Consider the following 20,113-nt stretch of genomic DNA (forward strand, 5'->3'; position numbering starts at 1 on the left):
TTACTTTTTGTAAAGCCACTGCACTTTTACTGAAAAAAATAGGTTCTGCTTTGTTAGATCCAAACTAAAGCTATTCAATTTAGCATTCTTAGCAAGTGAGCAATTAATTAGAAAGCAACAAGTGGACCCAACATCCTCCACTGGCCATTCTGGTTGACAATTGTGGGGTCTGGAAACCATAATTTTTAAGCCTTTTGTATGCAATTAGAACTGACAATTGTTCAAGGACATATTAATTTATTATAAGTAGGCAGTTAATGTTCATGAGTTTGTTGATACATTAAATAACTGCATTTATATTAAAAATACAAGTAGCCAACTTTTTAAAAAGGTTGTAAAATTGTTTTAAAAGGAGTCAACAGATGATATATTTGATAACACAGTGATATCCTGGGGAAAATTCAGAGTTTTGGGGAGACAGGGAGAAGGTTGTGTTATATTTAGGGGATGTGGTGGTAAAATCAGGAGGTCGGCAATTCAGCGTTCGAATCCCTAGTGTCGCATAATGGGGTGAGTTCCCGTTACTTGTCCCAGTTTCTGCCTAACTAGCAGTTTGAAAGCATGTAAAAAATGTAAGTAGAAAAACAGGGACCACTTTGGTGGGAAGGGAACAGTGCACCTGGCACCTTCAGCATTGAGTCATGCTGGCCACATGTCCACGGAGACATCCTCGGACAACACTGGCTCTTTGGTTTAGAAACAGAGATGAGCACCACATCTAGAGCCGGAAACAACTAAGATACATGTGCAGGGGAACCTTTACCTTATGTTATATTTATTCTTTTACTGTTTTAATATTTTACAATATGTTTTTATTATATTGTAAGCTGCTCAGAGTTGCATGGCAGTGAGATGGACAGCATATAAATTTAAGAAATAAATAAAAATAATTTTGTACATTTTTCAACAATTCACAATATTTTGCTTCATTTGGCAACACAAACTGTGTGTGATATCAGGCATTAGCATACATATGGAAATAGCTTGCTTTGCATTTTTGCTTAGATCTGGAATCAAATCACATTGTTTTCTCATCTCCTTTTCTGCTGCTAAATCTTTCTACCATTCTGCTTTTCTTCTGTCTGACAATACCATCCTGCTCACCACATTTCTTATATCTTTTACCCTCAAAATTTCTGGGTATTTCTAACTGGCAATACTGTTTACATTTTTAAAGTCCTTAAATGGTAAAAATATTCATTTAATTAACAAAAGTCCAATATAATGGAGAAGAACAATGCAATGGTTGAATATCTAGTAAAAACATTCATGTCTTTGCAAAATATTGACATAAATTGACTGCTTCAAATATGGATAAAAATATTTTAAGTGTTGCTACGGCAAATGGAACTTGGAAAATTGGAAGATTTGTTTAGCCTAAAGGATTATTATTTGCCGAAATAAGTAATACTTATAAATGTAACTTGGGGGCTTTACCTTGTCCAGTTGGTGGGAGTGGTAGGTGCAGGCCAAGTTCATTCAACATGCATTGAAATGGAACTTATTTCACTAACTATTGCTTGTGGACATCCAAAGGAAATATGTCCCCTACTTCTTTTTTTCCAAATTTTTCCTAATTTTCAAGGACAAGATTCTTGGACCCAGGAGCTTCAAACACTTTTCTAATAAAAGTACAGATTTCTACACTGTACTTAAGAGTAAAATGCCATATTTATGTTTATGTCTCTCTGAAGTTCTTTCTAGGGGTTCTAATAACCCAAGGGGGGAAAATATGGTTTTAAAAAATAAGTGACCTTTGAAATGATCTAATATCCACTTGACATTTATGCTGAAAAGCAAATGCCAGCATTTCTACTTAATTGGATCCTATAGCCACTAAGCACCTCACAGCTCTTCTAGTAGACTGAAAATTGAAGAACTGCGCCTTTCTCTGATCATAATCAGAGAGCAGATACAGATTTAATCAAATTAAGTGTATGCGTGTGTGTTGTGTGTGTTGTAAAAGATAAATGTTTATTACTGGCACAGAATTAATAGAGCAATTAAGATAAAACTCTTAATTGAAGAAAGAAGATATTCTAATTAAATTAAATGTGGAGGCCTTATATAGCTCTTTCCCCCCCTACCAAGCAACATTAGATTTCTTAACAGGAAAATAGGCAATATTAAGTGCATACCAAAAGCTATTAGCAAAGTGACATTTCAAATTTATTTAGAACATCTTTACTATTCCACTGAGTACAATAAAGCTTTCTCCCAAATAAATATAGATACAACTGCCACCCAAAATGTTAATTTGTTGTTACTTTGCCCTGATGGGTATCTAAAAGTTCTTATTAACTATCAGAAACCCTTGAGAAGGAAACACAGCCCAGGTTACATAAATTTAGATTTAATTACTTAATATCAAATCATAGTGTGGGAAACATCCTTAAATGTGATCACTACATTGCTAATTTACACAAACTCATTCCCTGTTGTGATTTTACAATCTCCTTTGTTTTATTCTCAAAAGCCACCTAAAGAATTTACAAAGGTGGAGTTTTTAGCAAGATTGGTAACAGTTTTCTTTTTCATTGAAAATGTAACTTCTCCCAAGTATTGAAAAAATAATAGAATTATCTTTTACATTGGGTAAGATTTGATATCCATAGACCAGGGGTGTCAAATTCAATTTCAATGAATGCCGCATCAGGATTGTGTTTGACCCTGGGGAGCCAGGGTGGGCTTGGCCAGGGTGAGTATGGCCAGCTCGACATCACTTGTGTTGGGGCACCTGTGGTGGCCTGAGCAGTCTGCTAACGAAAACGGGCTCCCAAGCTCCGTTTTCAGTTGGGAAGACCTCCTGCAATTCTCTGTCAGTGAAAAAAGAGTTCGGAGAGCCGCACGCAACCATCACCGAGTTCTGTTTTTGTTGGCAGAGGCGCTGTGAGCCAGTTCTTTGCTGTCTCCAGGTTGACCCTGCTGGGCAGATCTAAGCACCCAGCGGGCTGGATCTGGCCCCTGGGCCTTGAGTTTGCACCCCTGCCATCTTTCCTTTGTTGGAGATAACACAATATACCTGTATTTAAAGCTAAATGCAACCCAATATGTTGCATTTAGCTTTTTTGCATTTAAAATTATATATTCTTGTCACTTTCACCAAAAAAGTGAAAGTTTTTTTTATTTTTTTCACCTCTTCTCCATATTAATAGTGAAAAATGTCACAATGAAGTCAATTACTAATCTCAATCTTCTGCAGAGTATTTGGTTTCAAATTATGTCTTTTAGATAGTTCTATTTCACTGAAAAGAGAAAAACAACATTATTATACCTTCTTGAACACTCTGGTGGAATCTTCACTTATCTGCATAAAACGCATGATGACATTGTTCAGGTAGATATCACTCAATGTCGCATGGTCTTTGCTTTCTCTTCTTACTTGGTTGAGTAGTAAATACCAACAGTTTACTGGAGATAGCAGATTCTGGTCTTTCCTAGTAGCATACATATGTTATATAGTTTATATCATTGCAGGCACCATTCTGTTTTATTTATTTTAATTAAAATATTTGCGACCATTAAATTATATAAATACATTCTACATAAATTATAAATAAAAACAAAACCAGCATTTTCAGGATTGTATTTATGTGTGAATTATATCTTAACATTCATTAAACACCCTTTCAATGCTGAAAATCAGCATTATGAAAGAATAGTAAAGCCATCCAGTGCATATTTAAGGACAGTTGAGATTTTAAACTAGGTTTAAACATAGGTTGCAATCAGATTCTAAGTTTATATTTTTAAAAATAAAGGCATAAATAAATATGTGCCATTTTGAAAGGTAACATACATTTATTTATCCTGTAAATCTGCTTTTATCAGTAGCAATCATATTTATGCAGGAAGTTAACAAACAATAGTGAATAAGGCCCTGTCCAGATGGTATGCTTTAGTGTTTACAGTTTAGAGCTGTAGCATGAAACATAGGGAAGCTAGTCATAAAACTGGAAAAGCTATTCTCTAGGTGGCACAAAAAGTGAAACAAGCCGAGACATTCTGGTTTTACTCAGTAATGTCTGGAGGAAAAAGATGATTCCATGTCAACCTTTATAACTTTACATAATGATATAACTACTTCAAAAAACAGTTTTGCTGTTGTTTTATAGTAGACACAAAGGCACTGTATTTGACATAAACTTTGGAGTTGGGTATCCAACTAATTTAAAACATAGAATATTGCTTCATTTCTCCACCTCTAAAACGTTTATTTTCTCCTGGAGAAAATTCATTTATGTAGTCACTAAGCATCAACACTAACACTGAAAATCAATAATGGATACTACATAGTACAAAATATAGAATATTCCAAGATTTGTAAGGGAAATTTGTAAGTAGTTGAAATCACCAAATTCTCAAGTGCTTATACACATTAAAAATCAAAATGCAAAAGGGTAAATATTGCTATTTTAATAAACAATATTGAGATTAAACATTATGCAACTCTCAAATGAAAAACATTTATAAATGAAACAAATGAATTGCATTCAGATTCATAGTTTTAGTCTAATATAACCTGACCTAGTCTAGGAACAAATCACATATCTGGATATTCTTCCTAGGCAATACTGCTTTCAAATACTTTGGTATCCTTGTTAGGTCTGGAGTACAGTATTAATAACCAGATTATAAAACAAAAATAAAATTATTTGTTTCACATCATAATTTAGAAATCATCCTTAGAGCATAGCTGAAATTTCATGGAGAATATCTATTTTTCAAAAGGTTAGGATGTCTTTAGAAAAATTGGCTGAATGCAAGAAGCACATAAGATCAATTCTAGTCCAACAAACCATGGTTGATTGCACAGCAATTCTGAAAATTAATTTAGCCTTCAATTGTATAAGGAACCTCAGCTTACTTGTACTGTTGATGATCTTTAGTACTTCTTGTTTTTGCCATGAATCTTTCAGCTAACTTTTCAAGACTGCGTGAATATTCTGTTTCTATTTCTGCCTTTTTACGAAAGAAGTCTTGCAAGTCTTGAAGAAGCTGCACTCTCATCTCTGTTTGCTGCTCCAGGCATTTTTGTTGTTCTATTAGCTGAGCTCGAATTTCTATATGGAAATATAGCAGTTTGGTTAGAAGTTTACTAATTTACCAGCAATCTTTCTCATACACATACTTTCATAAAGTTTATACCATACAATTTAGGAATAATCAGATCATTAGCAAGAATGTACAAATGGTTCATGGACAGGCTACGTTTGATGCTTGTCAAAGGAAACATGTTAAACCTGTAATTCATTGGTTATCAATGAGAATTTTGGAGAAATTAAAGGAGTTGCAGTGAAATTAAATATATTGTTTCCACATTGCATGAGATCTTAGGAAATACTGCTTTCGGTATAAATTCTGGTTTTACTCACAGTAATGTCTGAAGGAAACAAATGATTCCATGTTAATCTTCATAACTTTACATAATGATATAACTATTTCAAAAACAATTCAAATTTTGCTGTTTTATAGTTGGCACAAAGATATTGTATTTGATGCAAAGTTTGGGGTTGGGTATTAACACATATAATATCTTCTTCATTTCTCCATCTCTAAAATATTTTTTTTCTCCTGGAAAAATCCATCTATATGGTCATTAAGCATTAACACAAACACTGGTAATCAATAATGGATGCTACATAGTACAGAATACAGAATATTCCAAGATTTATAAATTTCCTGGCATGATTAGATCATTTTATAAATGATGTATTACATTGTTTTTATGTGCTAAGCAATTATATTTCCTTGATCGTTATGAAAAGTGGAAGCTTTTTGGTAGTGCCTTGTCTAAGATCATCATGACCGTTCATCCTGAAATCCAGGCGGCCTTCAAGTGAATTAGCTGCTGAAACTTTTGGAATACTATTGTAAATCTGGAAATCTCTTCCTCAATACTTAAATATCTTGTTTGCTGAATGAAGGACAGTAAAAAAAATAGATCTGGCCTTAACATTTAAAAATGAGGGCCAAGGAAAATATTTTTTAGAACTGATGATGCTGGGTCAGACCTCTTCCTTACTTGCTTCTTTAGAAAATATAACAGGTTCACTACATTATACATTTTCTTTTAGCAGATGTGTACAAAGTAACACATCACAGAATGACATGATGTGTTCTTTATGTTAAACACTGCAAAGTGAGAGGAAAATTCATGTTGTAGCAAACTCCATATCTTATAAATGTTCAGCTTCTTTCATATATTTTTTTCTAAATGCAAATAAAGCGCACCCACAAAACACAGACAAAAGGACATTGTTAGTCTTAGGAATAAATATTAAGATTCTCTTCCCCCTTCTGATCTTAAAACTTGTTCATAATTTTCCACAAGTCATGGGAATGTATATTTTAGTAGGAAATTAACATTACAATAATATGTAATTATGTAACACATGTTGACAACAGTAGAAATCCAGAACATTAACAAAAATTCACCAAGCTTCCAATCTGCCTTTGAAAGAATTTGAGGTGATTTGAGGAACATAAATCAGAGTACATTCATATAGACAAGATACCAGATCCAACAGCTGCAATGTTAAGTGAAGAAATCAGGCATGATAAAAAGAGCTCACAGTCCAAAGCTCTAGAGAGCTCTTATAATATCAGTTATCCTCTCTCCCCAAACAATATTTTTCTATGGAGGAAGCTGACAAATACAGATGTAAGTCACTGAATGATGAAACATCAAGTAGTTTATATTTTATGTATGACTCATTGGACTCAGAAACAAATTCATCACTGGTCAGTCTACTTTCCTTCCTAGCCATATTGTTCATTTTAAATCTAATCTTAGCTTTTAATATTGCATGTAGGCCGGCATTCCTGTGAGTTTTGAATTGTAGATTCCAGACTTTCTTTGGCATTCTGAATTCAATGATGTGTCCCTTCTCTCTTCAGGGTATTCTGTAAAACATCTCCTTTAACACAATCCCTTCAGGGTGTTATCTGAGTAGAAGGTTGCTCAGCAAATGCTGGAGGAATTGTTTATAACTGGAGCTGGTAAGAACATTCCTAAGGGAGTATCACCATCTGTCTTGAGAGAAAAACTAAACTATAATTCTTCGTATCATTTTTCTTTTTTTCTTTACTTCCAAATGTTCCTCGGTGCAGAATTTTAACCATCCAAGGTACAAAACTACTTATAGACAAAATAAAAGGATGAATTTCAGTGGTTCTTGAAATAATGAGATCATCATTAAGGTTTCTTCATTTTGATTTTGATTGTTTTTTAAATTGCTGCTAGAAAAAACTAAGGAGTTTTACACTATAAAAACCAAATACAGAAGCACTGACTGAATATTAAATAATTTTTATAACATTTTTATTTCATTTGATAAACATTATAAAACAATGGAATATATGTATCAACTTACATATGAAGGCATACAGGTAGTCCTCGACTTATAACCATTCGTCTAGTCTAGTTCAGAGTTACGACAACATTGCCAAAAGTGACTTACGACTATTGCAGCATGGCCACATGGTTAAAATTCAGACACTTGGCGAGTGATTCATATTTATGATGGTTGCAATGTTCTGGGATCATATGATAACCTTTTGTGACCTTCTGACAAGGAAAGTCAATGGGGAAGCCAGATTCACTTAACAACCATGACAAGAAAGGTCATAAAATGGGGCAAAACACACTTAACACACACTTAACAACTGCCTTGCTTAGCAACAGAAATTTTGGGCTCAATTGTGGTGGTAAGTTGAGGCTTTACTTGTATTTCATCAATATTGGAAATTAGATTTATCAAGAAATGATAAATAGTCAACTCAGCCAGATATTTTGATATTACTCATAGTATGTCCCAAACTATAGCAAGATGAACTGTTGTCGAAAATGATGTTTTAAGTACAGACTCCTTTCCAATCCATTCATCTGAATTTTTATTTTCTTTTAAAATAATAAATTAGCATGTTTTGTTGTTGCCGTGCATTTACTGTATAACCAATAGTTTCATTAAATAAAACTATAAAACAACATATTGTGGACACAATCATTCTGAGATGTGAATCTCAGTTTTGGCTTGTCAGACATAATGAAGTTTGAACAAATTTGACATTTCCTGTTTTGTTCAACTGCTTGCCATAATTTAGTCATATCATGTATGGAAGCATGGATTAAAACCAACAACAATAGCCTATAAGCCTGGGAAAGAAAGCTTGTCCTGTGGATTTGTCAGATGGACCTTCCATAACTGTGCAAGAGTAAGATGACAGTGATACAGGATAAACTTCCAAATATTATGTAGAATGGAATTGAAGAAAAACTGGTTTATATAATTTTTAATTTTGTATGCTTCCCAGAGTTACCATGTATGATTTGGGTGTCCATATAAATTTGTTAAATAAATAAATAAATAAAAATACTGTTAACCTGTTCTAATAAATGCTGTTATAGTTGCCTCAGAGTGAGTCCTGCCTCATCCTTCGGCTATTTTACACTGGCGACGAGGATGGGATCTCTGACAGCCATCTAACAGCGTTCCATGGGGAGCGAACGAAGTTCCCTCAGCCGACAACCGGTTGCTGTCTATTCCGCATGCTTCACCTCACCGGCGCAGCGACCGCTGCTATGGCATCCATGCCACCTTTTGCTCCATTTGGAACTGACGGTGAGACGTGGGCCGAGTTCATGGAGCGGTCCGAATGTTTTTTGATAGCTAATGGCAACCAAGACCTGCCCACAGACTGCAAAGTTAGTTTTTTTCTCAGTTGTTGTGGCCCGGCTATGTTCAATTCAGCCAGGGCTCTCGCCGCTCCGCTGCCGGCTCACGCCCTCACATGGGGCACTCTGACAGCCAAGCTGAGGAATCATTATGCCCCGGCACCCTCGCGGATCGCCTGCCATTCCGCGTTCCGCCAGTGTGTGCAAAAGGAAGCTGAGTCGATCAGCCAGTTCCTGCAGGCATTGCAAACGGTGGCGATTCCATGTGAGTTCGTGGACCTGGATGACTCCTTAGTGGAGCAATTCATTTGTGGGGTCAAGGACTGCTGCCTGAGGCGGCGAATGCTGGCATGGCCGGAGATCACGCTGTAGCAGGCGGTGGAAGAGGCCAGAGTCGCGGAGCTCTCCGACCTGTCCACAGCCGAGATGAGCCCTAATCACCTGCCGCCCCTACCCAACCGGACCTGCTTGATTGATGAGTTCGTGCCGCTGGATGAAACCGAGGAGGAGGACCAGGTGGACCGGCTGGGATCCACACCTCGGCACTGGCCGCAGCAACCTTCCCACCAAGCCAGGAGTGCCTGCCTTGGTTGCGGAGGGAACCACAGCCGGGTCGCATGCTGCTGCTGCCATAAGAAGAGCCACCTGGCCCAAGTCTGCCAGGCCGTCCTACCATTACCACAGCGCCCCGAAATCCTCGGCCAGATGTCCAGCCAGCCGGCACAGCTTTCCTTCCAGCATCCTCGCCGCCAACAGCGCCGCAGAGACGACTGCTTTACTGTTGAGCCAGACCTCCCTGCCACCCCTGCAGTGTCAGTCAGCCACGCATCCACAGGTGCTAAGAAGATCAAAGTCTCCTTGCTGCTCGAGGGGTCACCCTGCCAAATGGAGGTTGACTCCGGGTCCTCCCGCTCCCTTCTCTCCTGGGCTGACTTCTCCCACCTCTGCCCTGGCGTCACTCGGGGCCAGATGTCAGCCCCAGACACGACCTTACGTGACTACCAGGGGACTCAAATTCCCACCCTGGGTTGTTATGTACTAGGGGTGGAGTATGGGGGGTTTAATGGGTGCCTGCCAGTCCTTGTTGTGGAGAAACCGGGGCCTGGATTGGTTTCCCGCATTTGGCCTATCCATAATGGGGGTACATCATACTGATGACACCCCCCGACATCGAAGATGTCTTGGCTGAATTTGCCGACGTCTTTGATGGTCAGCTGGAGAAGTACAAGGGCACCCCTATCTCACTAAACCTCGACTCCCAGGTTGCCCCAATTAGGCTGAAGGCCCGCAGGGTGTTTTTTGCCTTGAGGGCAAAGGTTGATGCGGAGCTAGACAAATTGTTGCCGCAGGGCGTGCTGGAGCCCATCGACCACTCTAAATGGGAGACCCCAATTGTGGTCCTTGTCAAGGCTGATGGGTCCGTTCGCATCTGTGCTGACTATAAGTCGACCATCAACCTTGCCCTCCAGGCAAACCCCTATCCAGTCCCTGTAGTGCAGCACCTGCTCCATTCTGTGGGGCAAGGCTGCATTTTCGCCAAACTGGACATGGCACAGGTCTACCAGCAGCTTCCGGTGGATGACAATGCGGCGGCTGCCCAAACCATCGTCACCCACTGTGGGGCTTTCCGCTACCGCCGCCTTCAATTCGCCACTTTCGTTGCCCCGGGGATCTTGCAGAGCCTCATGGAGCGGCTGCTCCATGGGCTCCCTGGCGTTGTCCCCTATTTCGATGATGTCCTGATCGCTGCGAACAGCCGCTCAGGGCTCATTGAAATACTTCGGAAGGTCCTCAACCGTTTTAGGGGCGTGGGCTTAAAATTAAAGTGCAGCAAATGCTCCTTTGCTGCTCAGAGTGTGGACTTCCTGGGCTTCTCCATAGATGCCCAGGGCATCCACCCTACCCCTTCCAAGGTTTCTGCCATAAGGAACGCCCTGACGCCTGCCTCTAAGGCGGAGCTTCAGGCGTTCCTCGGCCTTTTAAATTTTTACGCGCCATTTTTGCCGCACAAGGCATCACTAGCTGAGCAGCTGCATCGGTTGCTCGACCGATCCGCGGCCTGTCACTGGGGCAGCCGCGAAGTGTATGCGTTTGCCGCTGTCAAAGCCATGCTTACGTCATCGGCAGTCCTAATACAACATAGTGACAGGCTGCCTCCGACGCTAGCATGTGATGCTTCTCCCGTGGGCCTGGGGGCTGTCCTGAACCATGTCCTCCCTAATGGCTCTGAGGCCCCCATAGCTTTTTATTCCCGGACACTATCTCCTGCTGAGAGGAACTACAGCCAGGTGGACAAGTAGGCTCTGGCTGCAGTGTCCGGGGTTAAAAAGTTCCACAATTACCTCTATGGACAGCATTTCACGCTCTTCACCGATCAGAAGCTTCTCCTTGGACTTCTGGCCGATGACCATCCAACCCCTCCCATCCTTTCCCCACGTATGACCCACTGGACGGAGTTCCTAGTGGCATACTCCTACAATTTGCTGTACCGCCCTGGGAAACAGCTGGGGCACGCTGATGACCTCAGCCATTTTCCCCTCCCTGTCTCTGATCCACAGGCCGTCCCTTGCCTCTCTGTCCTCTCTATCGCTGACTTAGACCTGCCACTGACTGCCAGTGATGTGGCTGCCCTTTCCAGGGCTGACCCTGTCCTTTCGCAGGTCATGGCTTGGGTCATGAGGGGCTGGCCTGAGGGGAGGATTTCTGACAAGTTCCACCCCTACAAGACCCGGCAGCTGGAACTGTCTCTCCACAGTGGGTGCCTCCTGTGGGGGGACAGGGTGGTTATTCCACCCGACCTGCGCCACCAGGTGTTGTCTTGTCTCCATGTGAGCCACCCAGGCATAGCGCAAATGAAGGCACTCGCCCGGAGCTATGTCTGGTGGCCTTACCTGGACGACGAGATTGCGGCCTGGGTGGCCAGGTGCTCCCCCTGCCAACTGTCCCGAACGGCTCCTCTGGCGGCTGACCCTAGGGAATGGGAGCTGCCCAGGGGTCCCTGGTCACTCCTACATCTCGATTTTGCGGGCCCCTTCCGTGGCCAGGTGTTCCTGGTCATCGTGGATGCATACTCTCGCTGGGTGGAACTTGTCCTTATGGCTTCCACCACAGCAGAGGCCACTGTCCGAGCCTTGCAGGTTCTGTTCGCCACACATGGCCTGCCGGACGTTGTCATCTCTGACAATGGCCCACAATTCGCATCCACGACCTTCCAGGAGTTTCTGGCTGGGCAGGGCATCCACCATGCCCCGGTCGCCCCGTACCATCTGGCCAGCAATGGCCAGGCAGAAAGCGCTGTCCGCTCTGCCAAGGAGGCCTTGGGCAGGATGGACCGGGGCGACTGGCCTGCAAGAGAGGCTGCTTACCTTTTGGGTCAGCATTCCACCCCTTGCCCCATTTCTGGAAAATGCCCGGCGGAGCTGCTAATGGGCTGGTGCCTGCGGACCACCCTAGATAGATTGCACCCGCTCTGTTCTGGGGAACAGCCGGGCAACCTGGGACCCTCCCCCCGGTAGCTTCCGGGTTGGGGACCTTGTCTGGGCCAGGTCCTACTCAGGGGATCCAAGGTGGGTGCCTGCCACCGTCACCTCCATAACTGGTCCCTGTTCTTACAGGGTCCACCTACCCGATGGCACCGAATGGCGGTGCCATGTGGATCAATTAAGGCGCTGCCTACCACCGGAGACCTCCTCTCAAACCGATCCACCGAGGCCGGCCACCGCCATTCCGCAGCCGGCCCCCTGCATTCTGCAGCCCGCGACCTTACTTCCTGGCGAGCCTCGTTCACACCTGGGCCTCCACTCGCCACAAGCCGTCTACTGACCAGCGCTCCTGGGGCCATACCTTCCCGGGCACGCCCCTCCTGGGTTGTCCCATCTGGAGGCCTTCCCCCAGTCAGGCCTCTCCTGCTCCGGCACTGCCCTCCGGCAGTCACTCTCAAGCCCGCCTCCAACGGCCGGGCCCCCTCGCCCAATCCTACCTGAATTGCAGGCTCCGCCTTCTGGACCGGACCCCGATGATGACACCCGGAGCTCCACTCCCTTCAGGGAGGAGCTTCCATGGGCACAGCCTCCTCCGCCGATGACTTACTCTCAACTGGGCGGATCCGGCGTCACTCCGCCTATCTTCGCAATTATGCTTGCGCGATTTCTGCATGTGTGTCCTTGCTGGGGGGGAAGAAGTATTCTATCCTACGACCGGTCTGCCTCGCCTGACAGCTAGCAACAGCCAAGCCATGCCTGATTGGCTAAGACGTGGCTTGGCTGAGCGCGGGCTATTCAGGCTGCTTTCATTGGCTGCCCTGCTTGACAGCTCCGTATAAATAGCTGTCAAGCAGGGAAAGGTGCTGAACTTCGTCTATTGCTGTTAACGTTCTAATAAATACTGTTATAGTTGCCTCAGAGTGAGTCCTGCCTCATCCTTCGGCTCTTTTACACTTACCTTGGCCCTGTCTCTGAGCACAGAACATCTTGTACTTCTGGACACTCCAGGTAGGTTGCAGTTCTGAAATATGACAGCACTGGAGGTTAATGGGTCCCTGGTAGGTTCATGTTTGATTCTTCTCAAATCTTCGGCAGTTAAGGTACATCTTTTTTTTCTCAACACGTTTCTTGCGACCCTGTTGACTCTTTGCAACAAAATGTTTGATAGTTCTGTGATCACGCTGCAATATCTTAGCAATTTCAAGAGTGCTGCATCCTTCTGAAAGACCTTTTACAATTTTTGTTTTTTCAGAGTCAGTTAAATCTTTTTTTAGCCCATTTTGCCTGTGGGAAAGAAGCTACCTAATAATTATGCACACCTTGATATAGGGTGATGATCTTAGGCCACACCCTCAGCTCATTACACAAATACACATCATATGATCTGCTTATATCCACTAAGCATTCAAGTTTATCCAGCTTGGAGGTGGAAAATATGCACACAAAGGATGATATGGTCAAAATAGTCACTTGCCTAATAATTGTGCACACAGTGTATACACACACACACACACACACATACACACTTCCACTATACATCTTTTTAGCCCCTGCCATGAACTGGAATTGAAAGTAAAAGTTAAAACCTGCTAGATCTGTTGCCTAATAAACCACCTTGTTTCCGAAGTTATACAATAATCTTTGGGGTTTATTTTATTGCAATAGATGAATGCATCTATGCTTCTGAATTAAGAATTAATTTTCTATCCCCACAACCAATTCAATTCTGGCAAGGAGCCCTTGGTCCTGCTGTTTAGTCTGTAGAAAGTTCTACTCATTGGAGTAATAAGGGTGCCAAAATATTCCATGTAGTTGCAGAGATCTTTGATTCTCATTCTTGGCCATTTGTAATCACAGCTGAGAGTCATTTGGCTGCCTATTCTCTCAGACCTTTGAATGGATGGCAGTTGGCCCACCCACAATCTGGTAGGCCTAAAACATCATAGTGGAATACTGAGTAACATTTTGAGCACCATCGTAGAGCACCACTCTATTGTGGAAACCAGCCATCTGTGCTAGCAATGAAGTGTTGGCACCACATCTGTTCATTGCAATATAACAAAGTCTGTATTCTGCTCTCTGCAGGGAGGGACCTGGAAATCCAAGGGAAAGAACAGGGTCTTTTTATGCTTTAAACCTGTGTTTCTCATTTCGAAGTGTAAACAGCTGAATAAAAAAACATAGATGTACATTAACACCCATTCCTACTTACTTGTAAATTCTAAGTTTAAGACTGGAGTTTAGGAGTTTTATTAAATGAGTTTTTCACTAAAATTCACATTGAAAATTAAATTGGAATGAAATGCTGCTTTAATCAGAAATAACCTGGCAAGGAAGAATCAACACACATTTGCTTCTTAATGTTTCTGAGTGCTGGAAACATAATTAAAGCCATTAATGCATGGGCAGTTCCAGTGATACGCTACTCAGCTGGAATCATCAACTGGACTTCGGCTGAACTGGAAAACCTGGACCGGAAAACGCGCAAACTTTTGAATATGTACCATGCTTACAGCCTGAAGTGACACCAACAGGTTGTACCTACCAAGAAAAATAGGGGACAGGGGGCTACTGCAAATCCATCAAACTGTAGAAGAAGAAAAATGAAGTTTGAATGATTATGTGAGCCAAAGTACAGAAAAATTGCTGCAGGCTGTGAAAACAGAGAGCCATTATGTCATCTGCAAACTTTATCACAATGTTGGATGGATTCGAGGATATGCAGTCATGTGTATACAGCGAGTACAGGTAGGGGCTGAGCACACAGCCCTGAGGGGTGCCTGTGCTGAGCTTCAGGGTGGAAGATGTCGAGGACAGGACCATTACTGTGTGTGGATGGTCCATCAGGAAGTCTTTGATCCAGTCATAAATGAGGGAAGGGAAATTCAAGTCAGTCAGCTTTTCAATGAGAATAATAATAATAATAATAATAATAATAATAATAATAATAATAATAATAATAATAATAATAATAATAATAATAAATATTTATTTCTTAGCCGCACCCTCTCCCGAAGGACTCATGGCGGCGTACAATGAAACATATGAAATAAATATGGACAAAACAAACATATGACAGAGACATATACCGAGACATACACAAGGAGGAGGTCGGCTGATAAATAAAACAATTAAAATACAATATTTAAAAACCCCTAGATAATTAAATATAATTAAAATACCCAGTAAAAGCCCGTCAGGAGCGATATGGTTAGATCAAAGTTGAGCCAGGCCAGCTGCTTGGAATAGGTGGGTCTTAAGCTTAATACGAAAGGAGCGGAGGTCAGAGGTATTCCTAATATCCGGAGGGAGGTCATTCCACAGGGCTGGGCCCGCCACAGAGAAGGCTCTACTCCTAGGCGCCGCCCCCCGACACTGTCTTGTGGACGGCACCTGGAGGAGGCCCTCTCTGTGCGAGCGGATTGGTCGCAGGGAAGTATGGGGCAGAATACGATCCCGCAAGTAACTAGGTCCTGAGCCATGGAGCGCTTTAAAGATTATTATCAAAACCTTGAAACGCACCCGATAGACTACAGGAAGCCAGTGCAGCTCGCACAGGAACGGTGTCACATGGGAGTACCTAGTACTCCCCATAATTACCCGCGCGGCTGCATTCTGGACCAACTGTAGCCTCCGGGTGCATTTCAAGGGAAGCCCCATGTAGAGAGCGTTACAGAAGTCCAAGCGAGACGTCACCAGCGCATGAGTGACTGTGCGTAAGGCGTCCCGGTCCAGTAGGGGGCGCAATTGACGCACCAGGCGAACCTGGTGGAACGCCTCCCTTGCCACGGCTGTCACATGGTCATCCATGGACAGCCGGGCATCCAGGAGGACGCCCAAATTGCGCGCCCGCTCCACGGGGGCAAGTTGAATGCCCCCAATGGCCAATGATGGAATTAATTGGCTGAACCGGGGAGCTGGTACCCACAGCCACTCCGTCTTGGAGGGGTTGAGCTTGAGTCGGTTGTCATCCATCCAGATCCGTACGGCTTCCACACACCGGGACATCACTTCGATGGCCTCGTTGGGGTGGTTCGGGGTGGAAAAGTACAGCTGAGTATCATCAGCGTACAGATGGTATCCCACCCCGAAACCACGGATGATCTCACCCAGCGGCTTCATATATGTGTTGAAGAGGAGTGGCGAGAGGACCGACCCCTGTGGCACCCCACAAGTAAGGGGGCGTAGGGTCGACCTCTCTTCTCCTGCCAACACACGCTGCGTCCGGTCAGAAAGGTAGGAGCCGAACCACCGCAAAACGGTGCCCCGGACCCCCAGCCCCTCCAGCCGGCGCAGCAGGATACCATGGTCGATGGTATCAAAAGCCGCCGAGAGGTCTAATAGGACCAGGATAGAGGAACAACCTCTGTCTCTGGCCCTCCAGAGATCATCCACCAACGCGACCAAGGCCGTCTCCGTGCTGTGACCGGGGCGGAAGCCGGACTGGCGCGGGTCTAGATAATCATTTTCCTCCAGATGTCGTGGAAACTGGTAGGCCACCACACTCTCTACAACCTTCGCCAAAAAGGGAAGGTTGGAGACAGGACGATAATTGGCCAGCTCCAAAGGGTCCAGGGAAGGCTCCTTGAGCAAGGGTCTCACCACCGCCTCTTTCAAGGCGGCCGGGAGAGACCCCTCGCTCAGCGAAGCATTCACTAGGCCCAGGAGCCAGTCTCGTGTAACCTCCCAGGATGCCAGTACAAGCCAGGAGGGGCACGGGTCCAATAAACATGTGGTGGGTCGCAGTCGTCCACGCAATCTGTCCAAATCCTCGATGGCAACCAAGTCAAACTCCTCCCAGATCGATACCTCAAGACTCGCCATGGACGTCTCCATTGGATCACTGACAGGAACCCAATCCTTCCGGATTTGAGCGATTTTATCCTGCAGATATTTACCAAATTCCTCTGCCCTGCCCTGTAGGGGGGCCTCCCGCGGCCTCTGAAACAAGAGGGAGCGGGACACCCGAAACAGGGCAGCAGGGCGGTTCTCCGCGGATGCAATGAGAGTAGCACAATATTGGCGTTTGGCCACTCTCAATGCCACAAGGTACGTCCTTAAATGGGCTCGTGCCTGTGTTCGATCAAATTCGGAGCGAGAGGATCTCCAACGACTCTCTAGACGTCTCTTGCGGCACTTCATCACCCTTAGCTCCTCGGTAAACCAAGGGGCTAGGGTGGATCGTTGCCGCCGGAGAGGCCGCAAAGGCGCCACCCGGTTCAAGGCCCCGGTAGTTGCATTATTCCACGCAACCACCAGGTCCTCTACCCGGGGGCGGGTCAAGGTTACAGGAGGTGGCCCAAGCTCCGTCTGGAACATATCAGGTTCCATCAGGCGCCTGGGGCGGAACCATCTGGAACTTTCCGGTTCCGCCTCCCCGCAGCGGGAGGTAGCACCAGGGAAGTCAAGACGGAGGAGTGAGTGATCTGACCATGACAGGGGAGTGATGGTTAAGTCCCCTCCTCCCAGATCACTCAGCCACTGGCCAGAGACAAAAACAAGGTCCAGAGTGTGTCCTCCCTCGTGTGTCGGGCCCTGAATCATTTGAGTCAGGTCCATGGCTGTCATGGAAGCCATGAACTCCCGAACCCCCTCTGATGCTTCTCCCATCGATGGCAGGTTAAAATCCCCCATCACTAAAAGTTTGGGGGTCTCAACCGCCACCGATGCGATCAGCTCGAGGAGTTCGGGCAGGGCCGCTGATGTATAGCGAGGAGCCAGGTATACTATCAGCAGGCCCAACTGTCTCCCAGGCCCCCATTTCACAACAAGGGATTCACATCCGGACGTCTGTGGCACAGTAGACTCCCTCGGCTCTAAGTCCTCCCGAATAATTGCTGCCACCCCACCGCCCCTTCCCTGGGCCCGGGGCTGGTGAAATGCTCGGTAGCCTGGTGGGCACATTTTGACGAGGGGAAGACCTCCCTCGTGGCCCAACCAGGTCTCCGTTATTCCCGCGAGGTCCGGCTCCCCCTCTAAAATTAGATCGTGAATGAGGGGGGCCTTGTTAACAACGGACCTCGCATTGCATAACAGCAGCCTCAGGCCTTGGGTCTGTAACTCTTGACCACCTAGAACGCGGGGGTTGGTACAAGCGACCGGGTGTAACCAGCAACCACGGTCTCCCAACCGACTGTAGATTCTTAAGCTGTCCTCGTATCTGCCCCTCCCTGCGACCGTTGGAATTAAAGAGCCCTGTATAGGAATGGTGTCCTCCCCCTCCTCCTCCCTTCCGCCCCTTCTGCTCGCGACCACACCTGGAGGCCCGGCTCTCACATCGCTCCTGGTCTGACCCACCCACCCCCCCTCCCTGGAACCCCCTAAAAACAATGTAAAACATTTAACTAAAAATCCCCTCAGCTTCCGTTTCTTCCACCTCTCGGGGTTCACAAACCCGTCATCAAGGCAGGCCCTTGTAAGAGCCAAGGGCCATACCTGCGAGAGAGGGGCCTCCCGCAGGCGGAGCAGGTCTTACCTTGAATAAATTGATAGAATATTAAAGCCCAATTGGGTAAGGGTGCAGGTAGTAAAAGTCAATAGCCGGAGGGCTAAGGTCTTAATGGGATACTAAAGCTGGAGGCTTTAGTATCCAGATAGTACTTGGAAAGAGGGCGGGGGGGAAATGTTCAAATATTCCCAAAGTGGAGCAAGGCAGAGATGTCATAAAAATGGGAACCAGTCTAAGGTGGTTGAGGATAGATATAATTACAGATGTGGGATCCTTAGTGGGTGGAGGGGGCATTCTGAGCCCAGCTGTTTTTAATCTAGGCAATCAGTCAGGCCCATCCATAGCCCTGAAACAGGCCTCCAGTGGCCTCTGAAGTTCTAGGCCATCCCCAGCCGTTATTTTAGTTCCTCTCCTCACTTCTGGTTGCCCAACACATTCATCTTGGTCCCCATCCGGCGCCTCAGTGATCATTGCAATTTGGGTAAAGCTCTCAAAAATTGTAGGAATATTCTCCAGGTTCTCCAGGTTCCCGGGAGCATGGGAGCAGCCAGGCTACAGCCAAATGTCCTAGAGGAGTCCCTGGCTGCAGCTCTTTCCACACCTCCAACGCTGCAGCCATCTCCCTTTGCTGTTCCTGACTGTCTCCTGATCTGCTCACCTCTCCGGAGCCTCCAGTGCCTCATTGTCTTCTCTGGAGTCGTAGGGAGAACCTTGTTCTCTTTGGTGCCATTCTCTTGCTTTTTTCCCATTTTTTTGCATTTTTTTCGCAACGCAGTTCAAATTTTGTGCCTTCGCGCCGCTGCGCGCGCCGCCGCCATTGCCTCCCGGCTTCCTCCTCAGCCGCTCACAGCCGCTCTGCTCCTTCCACTCTCGTTCTTCTCCGACCAACCCTGGTGGGCTAAAACGAGCCCAAAACAAGCCAGGGTGGTCGGACTACCCAATTCTCGGCCCTCCGATGACATGAGGGCCGGCAGCAACCTCCTACCCAGTCGGGACGCTCCATGGCAAGCTTAGGAGCTTAGGAAGGCGACCGCCATCGCCGGAAGCTCCTCCTCCTCCCAGGTAAAGGTGGAATGCCAGGTAAAGGTGGAATAAAGCAGCCTCAATGAAGGCAAACATGGAATAAAGCAGGCTCAATGACATGAAATATAAAATAAATAACCAGAACCTTTTTAGTGTAAACAGGCAATCAAATGTTGCTTCAGTTAGTAATTACAGCTGCAATCTTACTCATCCTTCCCTGGAAGTGAAGTCCTCTAAATACAATGGATTGAATATACATCCATAGGATCTGCAATATTCTGCACAACTGCCAGGGATTAAATCTCATTAAATATAGGGAGTCTTAATTTCCACATAAATATGCCTGGGATGGGATTATCGGACAGCATTCTAGTTTTAGAAACAATGTCAAAATAAATCTGTTTAGAATCCAGATTATTTTTGATCAGGGGTCCTCAACAGACATTGAAAAAAGTGGCTATCTCTCAACTCAATGAATGATTT

General features: G+C 44.9%; 1 protein-coding gene across 1 annotated transcript in view; it reads right to left on the reverse strand.

Annotated features, from left to right (window-relative positions):
- Positions 1–20,113, reverse strand: part of SRGAP1 (SLIT-ROBO Rho GTPase activating protein 1) — a 193,935-nt gene that overhangs the window by 66,019 nt on the left and 107,803 nt on the right. Inside the window, exons 2-3 of the mRNA XM_081958839.1 lie at positions 4,868–5,063; positions 3,275–3,437 (exon numbers count right to left, since the gene is read on the reverse strand). Of these exons, the coding sequence (XP_081814965.1) occupies positions 3,275–3,437; positions 4,868–5,063 (359 nt within the window). The remainder of the gene's footprint in view (positions 1–3,274; positions 3,438–4,867; positions 5,064–20,113) is intronic.

Source organism: Natrix helvetica (genome assembly GCF_964273705.1).
Source record: "Natrix helvetica genome assembly, chromosome: 6".
Taxonomy (NCBI): Eukaryota; Metazoa; Chordata; class Lepidosauria; order Squamata; family Natricidae; genus Natrix; species Natrix helvetica.